General features: G+C 40.6%; 1 protein-coding gene across 1 annotated transcript in view; it reads right to left on the bottom strand.

Moving 5' to 3' along the window:
- The window catches only part of LOC145984877 (adhesion G protein-coupled receptor L2-like), a 101,203-nt gene that overhangs the window by 74,927 nt on the left and 11,475 nt on the right, over positions 1-14,801 (bottom strand). Inside the window, exon 4 of the mRNA XM_083118252.1 lies at positions 1,096-1,473. Coding sequence (XP_082974378.1) covers positions 1,096-1,473 — 378 coding nt within the window. The remainder of the gene's footprint in view (positions 1-1,095; positions 1,474-14,801) is intronic.

Below are 14,801 nucleotides of genomic sequence, written 5' to 3'. Positions count from 1 at the left end.
GTTCTCTAAGTAGTTCAAAGGGCGTGTAAAGAGGTCACTAGTGTGAACGTTCTTACGGGCTGATGTGCGGAACGATGCGATTTACCAACACTTTCGCTTTTGGCACTTACAATGTTTACCACTTTCAGTCCTCAATTATTGCGCGAATATGGTGTATATGTTGAGTGTTCTGAAATATGGAAATAATATGTAAAAATAACTAAAATATGTAAAATATGAGCGAAAACCTGTACACATTTGGGAAAAAATATTTTTTCGAGTCTATATGCTATAATGCGCAAAGATAATACAAAATATTACTGATTTCAGCTTCATACATAAATATGTATTTACATATAAATCCGTCCCCTGGTGATGACTGATTCTAACAAAATGGTGCAAAGACATTTCCTCACGCGTTTCGGTAGTAATTCACCATCTCGGAGGAACATCAACCGTCAGTACAAAAAATTCGAAGAGACTGGGTTTGTGTATAAAAGGAAAAGCTTCTTGCCAAGAATTCCCTAATTCTGCTGACAGACTTATCGTGTACACAAGACCGCCAACAGCTTCCTTTCATACACAGACCCAATCTCTTCGAATTGTTTGTACTGACGGTAGATGTTCCCCCAAGATGGTGAATTACTACCGAAACGCGTGCGGAAATGTCTTTCCACCATTTTGATAAAATCAGTCTTCGCTAACTCCAACACATAATGTGCCTTCTGCTGGTCACTTTGCCACTCTAGCGATCCTGGTGGAGCAACGGCAATGCAGCATAAACGTGCCAAGTGAGAATAAAACTTCCAGAGTTCATTGTTATATAAATAGATACGTTGTAATAATCGTGTAAAGTTGTTTCGTTATTCTTGACTTACCCTGTATATCTAGGGGTAATATGTACTATGTAATACAATATAGCGGTACGACTTGCACACTCGGTACTCCAAAGGATCCTAAGAATATCATGTATACTATTTGATGGGCAAGTTGATGGGCAAGAGCGACCATTTGACAGTAGGCTAGACACACCCTTCGCCCGAATAGTGGCGGCGCACTTGTCGATCGAGGGATTTAAACCTACGACTTTCGTAACGCAAGTTTAACCAGAATTACCTGCTGTAGGAAGCCGCGTGGTCGAAGGGTCCGCAGTGAAACCTCTGGTCGTGCAGTTAGGTTTGCCGGTGACGTTGCCATCAGCAGTGACTCCTTCGGTATTGTTTCCCACGTCACAGTCGGGCTCGAAGGGATCTTCGCTGGTGGCCCGCGCTGGCGTGGTATACCCGCTGTTAGCTTCTGCCTCGGTCGAGAGATTCCCTTGCGATTCCGGTGTGGTGTTGAGCGACGATGCAGAGAAGTCTTCCATAGCATTTCTGTCATTGTACTCAAAGTTTGCAACACTGTAGTCGATGACTCTCTCGCACATGACATACAGTGGGATCTGACGAGAGGATGCTGCAACACTGCCGTTCCAAAATGTCCACGTGATATTTCCTGAAAAAGTAAGGAAAAGAGATTCATTTAGTAAATATGTTTTAAGTAATATGGTTGATACGCTCGAGGTATTAGTGCATGACTACCAGGTTTGGCCTTCACGGCCAGAAGAAGAGAAATCATAAGCCGACATATTCTGTATTACTTTTCTGTATCGTGCTTCATTCTACATAAATGTTTCGGACATAAATCCAGTTTCAATTAAATATGTTCTTTGTTCACTGTATGGTTTTCATCTTGTGTAACTAGTATTAACCTACATTACCATGTCCTTCACTCGAACCTATAAATGGTTGAAAAAATTTAGTTTTTATATTTCTCTTATCACCGACCTTCGTGGCTCAGTGGTTAGGACAACCTGTAACGACGTCAGGGGTTACGAATTCCAATCTGGGCCTGGGCATATTGTTCTTTGTAAGTGTTCCTCCATTAATTCCGTCATATCATCATTCATCCTCATCTTCACGATTAGCCAAAACTGACTTAAAAAGAGAAGTAAAATAAACCAAGTCAATCAAAAATTTTTATAAATAGGGGAAGGAAGAGTAAAGTGGCCACTCCAAGGTTTGATGAATTCTTATCATACGTTTTTAATCAGCAAAGTTATAGAAACATAGACCAATAGTAAATTTAATAACTTTACTTCCAATTCCTATTTTTTTTAAATTCTTGTTGTTTAGAAATGTACACCTAACTTTTTTAAAAAAAGGTACGAAGTGGCCATTTTGCCCGCCTAGGTTGGATAAAGTGGCCAGCCCCTTCCAATTTTACCTGCATAGGTAAATGAACAAATCACATTGATTCAGAGTGTGTATTTAATCAACACAAGCTGAAGTAATACACATTAAGAATAAGTATTATGTTTTTTAAGTATTATCTTAAGTATGAAATCTTTACAAGATAAAGTAAATAGTAATTCGTAATCAATAGTCTATCAATAAAGGATTAGGCGTAGGCCTATTTGCATAATTCGCACTCAAACTCATCATCTTCTTCATCACAACCGGCGCACTCTTCATGTGTCCACTTCTTACATTTTATACATCTAATCCATCCTTCATTGCCTTTCGAGTCTGTCTGTCTCGTGGCCACTTTGCCCGGAATGACGTCATTACAAAAACTGTGGTCTAACGTCTAACCTACATGACTTATAGTTTTCAAACACACATAATTTAAAAGGTTATTTCACGCTTATCAAACAGCACAAGAGCATATAATTATAACACTTACTATTATTTAGCTATAATTAACAATTTGTACCACTTAGCTAAAATCAGACTTGCGAAAAAACAATAAAATGAGTTCACATCTAGAAAAGTGCGACCTCCCACTTCAAAGTCACAGACAACACTGACAGCATCCGTGGCGACTGTTTCGCCCGGCTCCCGCGTGGCGGAAGCACTATATAGCGAAGAAAACTCACATGGCCACTTTGCCCGCACTGGCCATTTTACCCTTCCTTCCCCTATACTGTGACAATAGGATTTTGAACGTTTTTATTTAATTCTAAGTGCTTCGAGCGCCAGCGCAGCGATCAGGCAAGAAAAACGTTGTCGTGGAATTCCTTCAACGTCTTGTCACCCCTTATCTTTGTGGCCTCATTATCCTTCGTCGCCCCTTATCTTTCGCCAGCCTTAGGCCTACATTTCGTCGGACGTCATCATTTGTCGTCCCTTATATTTCGTCTCCTCCTATCTTTTGTGGATCCTCTACCACTCGCCGCTCCTTTAAAAATAAAATAGGTTATTGGCGAAGTTTCCAACGACACTCCCTCGGGGTTTCTCGGGGGGGATCGCCCCACTCCCCACTCTCTTTAATTAATCTTGCAACGAACCTGAATGATTGCTTGATATTTGTTTAGATATTAATATTTTTAAATGTTTGTTATTTCAAATAATGTTCAGATTACCACAGACAACTATAGTTAGACTGGTAAAGGTGTTGTTGAAACTTGCACATATGTTTATAAATACGTCATAATCTGTGCGTGTTGACGTCACTTTTCAATCTCGGCGGAGGATGTGTATGAACCCGCCTGAACATTTCCACCTGACGACGGACTGAGTTGAAAAACAGGCGAAGGTGAGGAATCAACAAGGACGTGGTAACGGTTAATGGAATGCCAGAATCAAGGTTATTAGAAGTATAGGTTGGGCCAATCCGTTGTTTACTCGTGATGACGAAACGACGGTAAGAGGTGAATTTATCCATGAAATGAATTCCAAATCTATGATCTAGTGTTGCACTATGCAGATAGGAAACCATGCCAGAAACTGAACACACGAAATCGAGTACACAAATGAGCATTTCCACCCATTTACATTTTGTGGCTTCAGACAAATTGAAAATAAATATAAATAGGTACAGTGGGATCCATGAGTATTACCTTGCAAATTGTCCATCACCATGTTCGTGCACTTTCTTTGACCCAACAACAGCTTCAAAAATTAAAAGAAAACTCAAAACAAGTTGTTGACAACTTCTTCACCAGCATACATAAAAATCCATGGCTTAAAAACACATAGGATGTAAGAGAAATATTAATGAAAATAGTCATGGACAATTTGCAGGGTAATACTCGTGGATCCCACTGTACTTATTGTTATGCGGGACAGAATATTATTGATCGGAACGGGATTTTTTTTTAAATCCCGACATTCGGGACGGGAAATATTCGCAATTTCTCGACTAGTCGGGAAATCTCAAATTCTCATTTTCACCTTAAGTGATTTTCTTTACATTTCTGGAATGAAAACTAACAATTTCCGATAAGTTCCAGACACTAGAAAACGTCAAGAATTAATACCGTTTTAAAATGACCATTCGGTATTTCCCGACTGCTAGGGATCCAGAAATTTAGGGAAGTCATTTGCTGAAGTCGGGATAGGGACGGAATTTTTCTTTCCGATCCCGGTCCCGACTTTTCGAGATACCGCACACTATTTGTTATTATTATTGATTTTAGTTCAGCACAAGATACATCTTCCAAGTACGTTGAACATAATATATACGTTATATACGTTTTTCAAAAGGATTCTTCGGTCACCGAGCTTTGGATTCGTGTGGAAACGCTAACGTGAATCATGCTAATGCTAGAATCTGCAGTGCGCATTTCTGACCAGAAGATTATGTACGTAATCTGAAAAGTCAACTTTTAGGTTTACATCGAAGAAAGATCCTTAAGCAAGATACCTTCGACTCCTTATTATGAGCAGGAATGTAGGGAGTATAATCCTGGAAAATACTTCGCCTACCATTTCTTTGCCATTGGTGTACAATTCTCTCTAGCTTTTTCCCTACATATTCACATAAAGCAATAAAAATACAAACTGCTAACTTTTCATTCCATTTTGGTTATTTATTAAACGATACGTGTTTGTATTTATTGTAGAGATATGGAGACCATTAGACCGAGAAAACCTCGTCATGTTAATATTCACGTTTGTTCATTTCCTGCACTTGTCCGACCAGCGAGCGATCTCAAGAATGCGCTAACTTGTAACTTTCGTAAACCAAGGAACTGGAAGGCAAACGCGTGGATCTAAACAAGATCTATCGTGTTCGAAAGGTTTAACAACCTTTCGACGCCTGAGATTATAAAAGCAAGCTCCGTCCCGGAGCTAGCTCTCTTTTGATTCTGACACTCATCGACGCTACATGAATAACTAGTCCGATTACAACACGTTACACTCTAACTACGACGATGGATCACGGAGTTACCGCTGCCTAGCATGCTACAAGGCGCAAGGGATCGCTTGGCTTGGTGAACTGAGGGTCGCTGGATAGAACCTTGGAACAGTCACGATTCGGTCTGCGAGAAGCATTAGGACAAGACATCACACACATCTACCAGGTATGAACAAGCGTGAATAACCTTTTACTCCAACTTTCCATATCTCTACCCTCCTACGGAGCAGGTTCAGCCATCAACATTATTAAGCTCTACCTAAATGTTTAAATGAAACTTCCCTGTGACCTCTCTAACCCCAGGAAACGGGGTTACAACATGGTGGAGGTGCTTCAGGCCCTTTTTGCAATTGCGTACCCTCCTGTGCGAATTGCTTTACATTAAATTATTCTCTCCCCCCCCTCCCTCCCACTTTGGGAGCATTTTTAAAGTAAATTTTTAGTAATTCCAACTCATACTCTCACAGTACGCTTAAGATGCGTCAGACCCAGTGACAATTTTGTGTATTACCCTATGGAAAACAACCCCTCTTTTTCTTTTATGCCGAGCCCCCCCCCCCTTTTTCAACAAAAATCTAGTTCTTCTGCATAACATGTATTCAAGCATCATTCACACAGGAATGAGAACATTTGCTTATACTTCTTTGACCAGCGATATATTAATGACATAAATAACTGTATACCCATACTTTCATTTGTTCTTTGGTCAGCACGACGAACCTTCGTTTATGAATACGTCACAGATAGCGTTGCACGAACACCTAGATTCCTCCCTCGACCAAATCATAGAGTTAGCAACTGCAATCACGGCAAATCCAATAAATTCACGTCCTTTATCCCCAATTCCCTCCCCTCCACTAACACGGTTAAGGTCTGCTAATAGAAATTACCCTCAATTTGTCCTTGGACTAGCAACACCCGACAGAAACCGACCCCAACCCTTAGCGAGTACCCCGGCTCCCGTTTCAACTTCCTCTAACACTGTTAATAATTCTGGTAACGTAACTGTAGAAATTCCCACGACTAACATGGCTACCCCAATTCCAACTGCATTATACCCGGCACCATTTAGCGGAAATGACCCTACGCACATTGATTCATTTTTCCTTAAGTTTCAAAATGTAGCACACGCCGCAGGATGGACGGAAGCTAAGCGTAAAGAGATGTTACCTTTATTTTTGACGGACACCGCTTTAACTTATTTTCATGACATACAGAAACGACCCAATTTTGTAGACTTGACATACACCCATATGAAAGACGAACTAAGTACGCTATTTAGGGGAACATACTTGTCAGCAGATCCTGTACAGATAATTCTCCAGAGAAAACAGGTGGTAAGCGAACCCATTCACACCTACGTTATTGCTAAAAAGGCATTAGTCCAGCAATACTTCCCGAACGCCACTGAAGAACAAACTCTCTCTTACATCATCACGGGACTGCGAGCCAAATACATTGGCTGTTTAACCAACAAGCATTTTGCTAGAACAGAAGAATTAATTGCCCACCTACAGAATTTCGAACGCCAGCAGTCATTAATTAATTCCCGTATGTTGGAAGAGAAAATGGAAATTGATCAGGCTATCGCTCAGGCGAGCTTGCCCCAGACATTCACCCCGTCAGCACTTCACAGCTGTTCGCATGCACAGGTCTATCCCCCCCTCCCCAGTAGTAATTCTCACAACCTGAGTCCGCACTTTGTACCATACAACCAGTGTCCATTTCCTTCTCTCCCACAATTGACACATCAAGTCCAAAGTCCGGCTCTCGTAAATAGTTCCCACACAGTGTATCAAGGAATGCATCATATACCGAGTTCTGATAGTGCCCGCTGCGCGGCGACACCAGCCGTACCCAGAGTAGAACACGCTCCAAATGCCGCCTCTGGTGACGAAATAAACAAACTTTCGTCACAAATCTCGACGTTAACTCTGCACTCGAACGAAGAGATCAACGCCAGTTCTCTCTTCAACCTTTGCTCAAATGTGCTGGAATTTGCGAAGACGGCTAATCAAAACGCACATAACAGAGGTTTCAACAAGGGGAATAATAACTCTTCCTACAGAAATAATAATAATTCTAGAGCTAATCACAGAGGTAACTTTCGATCGAACTCAAGAGGCCAGTTCAGAAGTAATGGTAACAAGAGGTTTCAACGTCGAGATCAGGCTAATCGCGACGATGCAAATACCTCAGCCTGCAAGTTTTGTGGTCGTTATAATCACGAAAGCGACAACTGCTTTTACAAGCCACAACGAGACAGTGTTTTAAACTAAAATCGTCTTCGACTTGCAGGAACGAAATCGAAGATAATACCAGATTAGATAAAGTTCCTATAATTGAGAGAAATGGCCTATACTTTATTAATAGTAGCATACAAGGAAAACAGGTAGATTTACTTATTGACGTGGGTTCCCAAATCTCAATTTATCCCTCCCATCTTCTCCCTACTGAAAGAAAGACATACAAAGTACAATCCACAATCCAAGGTGTGTCCGGATCGAAACTGAGTGTGTCTGAAATTGTAGTTCTTCCTATCATAATTGGAAAACGTAAATATTCGCACCCATTTAGAATAGTAGATTCAGTTAACGTCCCTCCCCTTTTAGGAAATGACTTTTTACGAACGCAGAGGTGCGAAATGTCGCTAAAAGACAATACAATAACTCTTTGTCATTTAGGACGTACTCCTGATTATAGTATTTTAAGATCAAAGTACAAGACTCACCAGCTGTCGCATGACATATTTACCCAAATTGAAAATGCAAATGTGTATGAGGGAAAAGCTACCCTTTCAAACACAGTTCAGTTAAGTCCACGATCCAAGACTTATATCAATTTGAACATTACCACTACGACACCTAATACCCATAAGCCTGTACTTTTTACACCATCTGCTTCCTTTATGAGCCAACATCCAGTAGTCCTTCCCAATGCTGCAGTAAACCCGCAGTCACCTGTCATTCACATACACAACCCTACGGAAACCACAATCACTTTGGAAAGTGACACAATAGTAGGCGAAATATCGACATGTGAAATTTTAACTGACGTTACTTCCGTTTGGGAACATAAAAGTGAAGATGTTGCATTTTCATACTCTTGTAATGAAAATACTACAGTAAAGCAACAACTTAGTGAAAGTCAAAACAAATTTGACCCCTCCCTCCTCACAGTTAACCCTGATATTCCCCGAGAAGAAAGAGAAAAAATCCTAAAGCTCGCATACACGTATGCAGATATTTTTCTCTGGCCAGGGGATAAATTGACGAAAACTAATGTTTTGGAATACGATATCAAACTGACAGATGACAACCCAGTGTATGCCAAAACCTACCCTATTCCTTTTCATTACCGAGAACCCATGAAACAGGAAGTTCAGAAGTTACTAGACCAAGGTGTTATAGAACGCTGTGAAGGGAGTCCCTATCGACACCCAGTCCTATTAGTTAAGAAACCCAATGGGACTTACCGTTTTATTTCTGATATGAGAGCGCTTAATGACATAATAGCTCCGATTTCCTTACAATCCCCAGACATAAAAACCATCATGACAGAGATGGCTGGAAAGAAATATTACTCAATTTTGGATATGTCCAGTGCATTTTTTCAGGTTGGATTAACAGAACGTTCTAAAGACATTACCGCCTTTTCTATTAACAATCTTGGTAGTTTTAGGTATGCTAGGTTATGCCAGGGATTGAAAACATCCCCCGGTGTAATGAACCGAGTAAGCGAACTTGCCCTTAGTGGAATAGACAGTTCAGAACTTTCTGTTTACACTGATGATATTATTATTTACAGTTCAAATCTCCCACACATGCTTAACATACTGGACAGAGTGTTTCAAAAGTTACGAACAGCATCCCTTAAATTATCACCCTCTAAGTGTAGGCTAGCTTTTACCGAAGTTAAAGTCCTTGGTAATTTGGTATCTCAAAAGGGAGTTAAGATTTCAGAACACATTCTTAAAGCTATTTTGGAATATCCCACCCCTACCACCAAACGCAAGCTTCGAAGTTTTCTAGGACTTGTCAATTTCATTCGACGATTTGTGCAAGGTTTTGCAGGACCCACAGAATGTTTATTTAAGCTTCTTAAGAAGAATGTTAAGTTTCAATGGACTGATGAACACCAGAAAAGCTTCGAAACACTGAAAGAAATGATCACGTCCGCCCCTATCCTCCGCCCTTATGACCCTAAACGCCCCTCATATGTATACATTGACGCGAGCGGAATTGGGATTGGAGGAGCCTTGTTACAGCCTGATGAAGAAGGAAATTTACATCCATGTGCCTATTGTTCACGAGCCTTAACAGAAACAGAGAAAAGAGCTGACACATTTTCACTCGAAATTGCAGGTGCATATTACGTACTGAAAACTTTCAAATTTTTTCTTATGAATCAACATTTTGTGGTTCTCACAGACAACAAAGCCTTATCTTATCTTCGTTCAACTAAACATCATAGTTCTATTTTAGGAAGAAGAGCCCTTTATTTTCAGAATTTTGATTTCGAAATAAGGCATGTCAGCGCTAGTAAAAATGAACTTGCGGATGCACTCTCCCGTGCAAGTTTACCGCTTGACAAGACTAATCATGACAAGAAAGATGATGATGATGATGATGACTTATTCTTTCATCAAGTATTTCATGCACAAGCAGCAGATTTTGATATTAGGTCAGAACAACGTAAAGACCCCTATTTCAGAGACATTATTGATGTATTAGAAAACAAAGATAAAGCTAGTGACCCTAAACTAGAAAAGCTTTCGTATTCTTATGTACTCAAAAATGGAGTCTTATACAGGACTAATAAAATCAAAACTGGTTATAGGGATAGACTTTGTATTCCTCATGCATTAAGAAATCAAGTTTTCGACCTTATTCATGCACACAAAATGAATGGAAGTCACCAAGGCGCACAAAAGACATATAATTTAATGCTTATGCGTTACTTTTTCCCCAATATGAAGAAATTTGTGTACGATAAGGTTAGACATTGCATCCCTTGTCAGATTTCAAAGAAACCACAAGGTTCTAAACCGCATACGCTGCAAACATTTCAACCAGCCCAAATTCCGTTCCAACGAATTCATATTGACGTATGTGGTCCTTTAGTCTCTTCAAAAACGCACAAATACAAATATTTCCTATCAGTAGTCGATAGTTGTACAAGGTATGTAATTACAGCTCCTTTGGCTAATCACGATGCACAAAACATAGCAACAGCCCTAGTTGAGAAAGTCTTTTTAGTCCATGGCATCCCAGAGACGATCTATTTAGATCGTTCAACGCCCAATTCAAGTTTACTCTTACGAGAGTTAGCCAATATTACAGGCGTGCAACTAAAATATGTCGATACTTGTGCCCATTTCACGAATGGATTAGTTGAGAGTTCATTTAGTTACTTAAAGAAAGCTATGAGAGTCTTTGTGTTGGAAAAGAAAGCTTCGTGGTGTGATTATTTGGCTAGCGCAGCGTTCAGCCACAACGTTACAATCCATTCTGGATCCCTCCAGAGCCCGTATTTTACTTTATTTGGCTACAACCCAAGGATCTTAGCTGACGCTGTCCTTCCTTCGAACCCCGACAATGTTTCCCAGACGAACGCACAGAGACTTGAACTCCTGACCTCCATACGTAAGACCGCACATGACAACTTGAACAAGCGTTACGAACAGCAGAAAAGGTACGTAGACAGCAATTCTAGGAAAATACAGTACTCACCAGGACAACATGTATGGATTCTAGATGCCACTCCAACTCCAGGCGTGTCAAAAGCCTTTGCGTCCTCTTATAAGTACAAAGGAACTATTCTTCGTAAAGTTAACGAGAATTCCTACGAGGTGACTTACATCGACGGGAGAAGTAAGCAAAAGACTGACACTATTACTATTTCTAGACTTAAAGCCCGCTACGACTAGTGCCATGATAACCCCACTAACATTCATTAACACGCCATTCCGTTGTCACTCGCTTTAGCCTCTTCGCTCGTCGTTGCCTACATTGCACATGCATGATCCAGCATTTTCTCACGCTCATCCACCTCCCCCCCTTCCTCCTTCCACTTCTCGTGCACGCACTGCGTTTTTGCGTTAGAACGAACTCATTTTTATTTTTAATACAACATGGATATTTTTATTTTTAACAAGATCAGGATTACAGAATGCTATCTCAATCGTCGGAACATTTATAATACATTTCTTGCCTAATAATTTATTTTTTACAGATATTTTAATGTTATTTTATAATTTGCGTTTAAACGCATGGTAATAGTCAGAACATATCACTTAGCTGATTTGACTAATAAGTACTTAGTGTGTTTATGATCCGAACTAGCAAATATTTTTTTTTTCCCCATTTGCTGGTACATATACGCTCAAATGAAGAAAAAAAAAAGTACAAAGAAAGAAATAAAGAACAAATGAACTGCGTAGAACTTTGCTTGAACTTTTGGCTTTTTGGCCATAGCAATTTTTTTTTATTTACGCTCAGGTGTACCGCGAACTGCTTCTTTGAAAGCTGCAATGTACTAAATATGTTAATAAAGCATATAATAAATTTAGGCAAATGTTCCCAATCTCTCCTTTAATTTTATAGTTCAAATATTGATAGCATACAACATGGTATAGCTCATTTCCCATGAAATTAAAACCTACTCTATTTTTCAATGAACTATTACACAAATCTATTACTTACTCTTTTCACTTCTTTTTCAATTTTTTTTATTAGCAGCGAATCGAAGGCGCTTAAACCTTTGTCCACAATACACGTAAAATTCTTGCAATTGTTTTTATAAACGACATTTACACATATTACAGAAGGAAATGTCTCGTAATCACTTAGTTCGTTCTATTATCGCTGAATTCTCCCTTTCTTTTCTCATTTCAGACCCCTACAACAAGATGTCTCCGGTTCATTATGCTATTATCGCATCCATCGTAATAGCTCTTCTTGGCATACTTATTTTATTGGTATTATTAATTATATCTTGCTGTCGTTCCCCCAAATCACCTGTCACCACACCACAACTACGATTAAAGAAACTTTCCATCAGTGCCCCGATTGCTTTACAATCACTTTCACATGCCCCGGAGACACCAGTCATTCCCACACCACCCCCTCTTCCCCCGGCCCCTTTCACTAATGGTACGAAACAGATAATTACTCCCACTCAATGTACCACCATTCTTTCGAAAGGACGCCGACTTCCGGCACCTCAAGTCAAGCCACCGCCGCCCCCGGCCCCTATCCCGGCTAAGCCGACTATTCCACCTATTCCCCCCCCATTCCCCCCCGGCGAACTTCCCACAGGTAAACCTGTTAATCATAAACAGGCCCCCTTAAAAACTTTACATCATATAAGTAATAACGCCCCTAACGCCCCTTCGCCGTCATTCAAATTAGATATTACCTCCCCTCCCCCCCAAAATAATTCACCAGTTTTAACTGAAAGTCCCTTTTCAGTCGATTTCATAACCCGTCATCATTTATTGTAACTCTCCTCCACTACCTTTTGCTTTTTCCTAATTTTTCCTTTTACGCTTGTTTCATTATCTCATCGCCACGGATGTTCCTGGACCCATGACACCACTGCACTTGTCCGACCATCGAGCGACAGACCTAGGCCCATCGCAGAGACCAACAACGATTTTGTGGAGTTCCAGCACCAACAAGGACCCGTTCCCGTCTGGACCCCATGGCTGATTTTTCCATCTTCCACGCCGCGACCCAGATGTGGAGCGCTTTACCCAGGACGTTTCTTGCCCCGAAGCGCCATCGCAAATTTGACTTCCAGACTCAACTTCGCTGACGTCACGGCGATATACATCGACAAGCCCCGCCCACTCCGTGCGTAATGCCCGTGTTTACTGACGACACATGATCCTTATTGTTATTTTTCATCGGCTCACAGTGTTCCGGTGCTCAGCTATCTCAAGTACCGTAAGGCACACGCAATTAATACAAACATATGTCATTTACAGTGCCAAAGTTTGTGCCCATGGGTACTACCCATATTGGATTAGAGATACGTCTCTTTCTTTTGTGTTTTTTTTTATTTATCGTCAGCTGCACAGAACGTCCAGCGTATGGCGGCATGCAGTTTACAGCGTTGCCAGGGTAACATACCTCAAGGCTCCGCCCAGCATTGTGTATCTTCCGCCGAGTGTACTTTGAGCCCAGCACACAGTAAATACAACCGCTTGCGGTTCCCGGCGTTTTCTCACACTGTGCTGACATGTGTTGTTTTTTTTTATTATTATTGTGCTGTCATCACTCAACCAAAACTAGTTCAGTGTTACACTTATGTAATTATTTTTATGCATGCCTCAAGACTTAGTTATTGTGCTCGCACTTTTTGAGTTTATAAGAGGCTATGACCTACAATTTTATTATTTTTTTTCCTCTACGTGGTTTTATATTTTTTTTTCTCAACGGTGTTTGGTGCCACGATATGATATGACTCTTCTGGTGATTTCAATTTTTTTTACGGTGATGTGATTCTTCTAGTGATTGGTTTACTGTATAGGTCTTCTACACGTTTGATTTGTTAATAAATCCTAATTTTTTTAAATATAATCTACTCCGAACGAAATAGTCGACCATCACAGAGTGGCTCGATTATTTCAACAAGGGGAATGTAGAGATATGGAGACCATTAGACCGAGAAAACCTCGTCATGTTAATATTCACGTTTGTTCATTTCCTGCACTTGTCCGACCAGCGAGCGATCTCAAGAATGCGCTAACTTGTAACTTTCGTAAACCAAGGAACTGGAAGGCAAACGCGTGGATCTAAACAAGATCTATCGTGTTCGAAAGGTTTAACAACCTTTCGACGCCTGAGATTATAAAAGCAAGCTCCGTCCCGGAGCTAGCTCTCTTTTGATTCTGACACTCATCGACGCTACATGAATAACTAGTCCGATTACAACACGTTACACTCTAACTACGACGATGGATCACGGAGTTACCGCTGCCTAGCATGCTACAAGGCGCAAGGGATCGCTTGGCTTGGTGAACTGAGGGTCGCTGGATAGAACCTTGGAACAGTCACGATTCGGTCTGCGAGAAGCATTAGGACAAGACATCACACACATCTACCAGGTATGAACAAGCGTGAATAACCTTTTACTCCAACTTTCCATATCTCTACCCTCCTACGGAGCAGGTTCAGCCATCAACATTATTAAGCTCTACCTAAATGTTTAAATGAAACTTCCCTGTGACCTCTCTAACCCCAGGAAACGGGGTTACAACATTATATTTGATAAATTTACTTTGCTCTTCCGGCCATTTAAGTCAATTGAGATGATGAAGAAGTGATAAAATATATGAATGGCCAATCACCGTTCCCCTTACTTACAAGAGCGACCACAAGAAAAAGAACCTTCCTCCTCTTCCGTTCAACTCGGACTATAAGAGAGCATGCTCCACTCTCCACCTCCCCTCCACACTGGAGTACGGTGCACAGGAGTCGCGAGTCTGCGCAGGTTTCTTTGCTTGTGGTTCCACTATAATAGTAATATAAAATTGTACACTCACCTCACTTAGTTCTCCGGCAGTTTGTTTCTTTATACATCATATTTGGAGAAGATACAATTCAATCTATAGTTGTACGTACACTGTATATAAC

The sequence above is a fragment of the Lepisma saccharinum genome, chromosome 3 (assembly GCF_977018435.1).
Source record: "Lepisma saccharinum chromosome 3, izLepSacc3.1, whole genome shotgun sequence".
Classification (NCBI taxonomy): Eukaryota; Metazoa; Arthropoda; class Insecta; order Zygentoma; family Lepismatidae; genus Lepisma; species Lepisma saccharinum.
The sequence above is the reverse complement of the archived record's forward strand: the minus strand, read 5'-3'. Positions and strand labels throughout refer to the sequence as shown.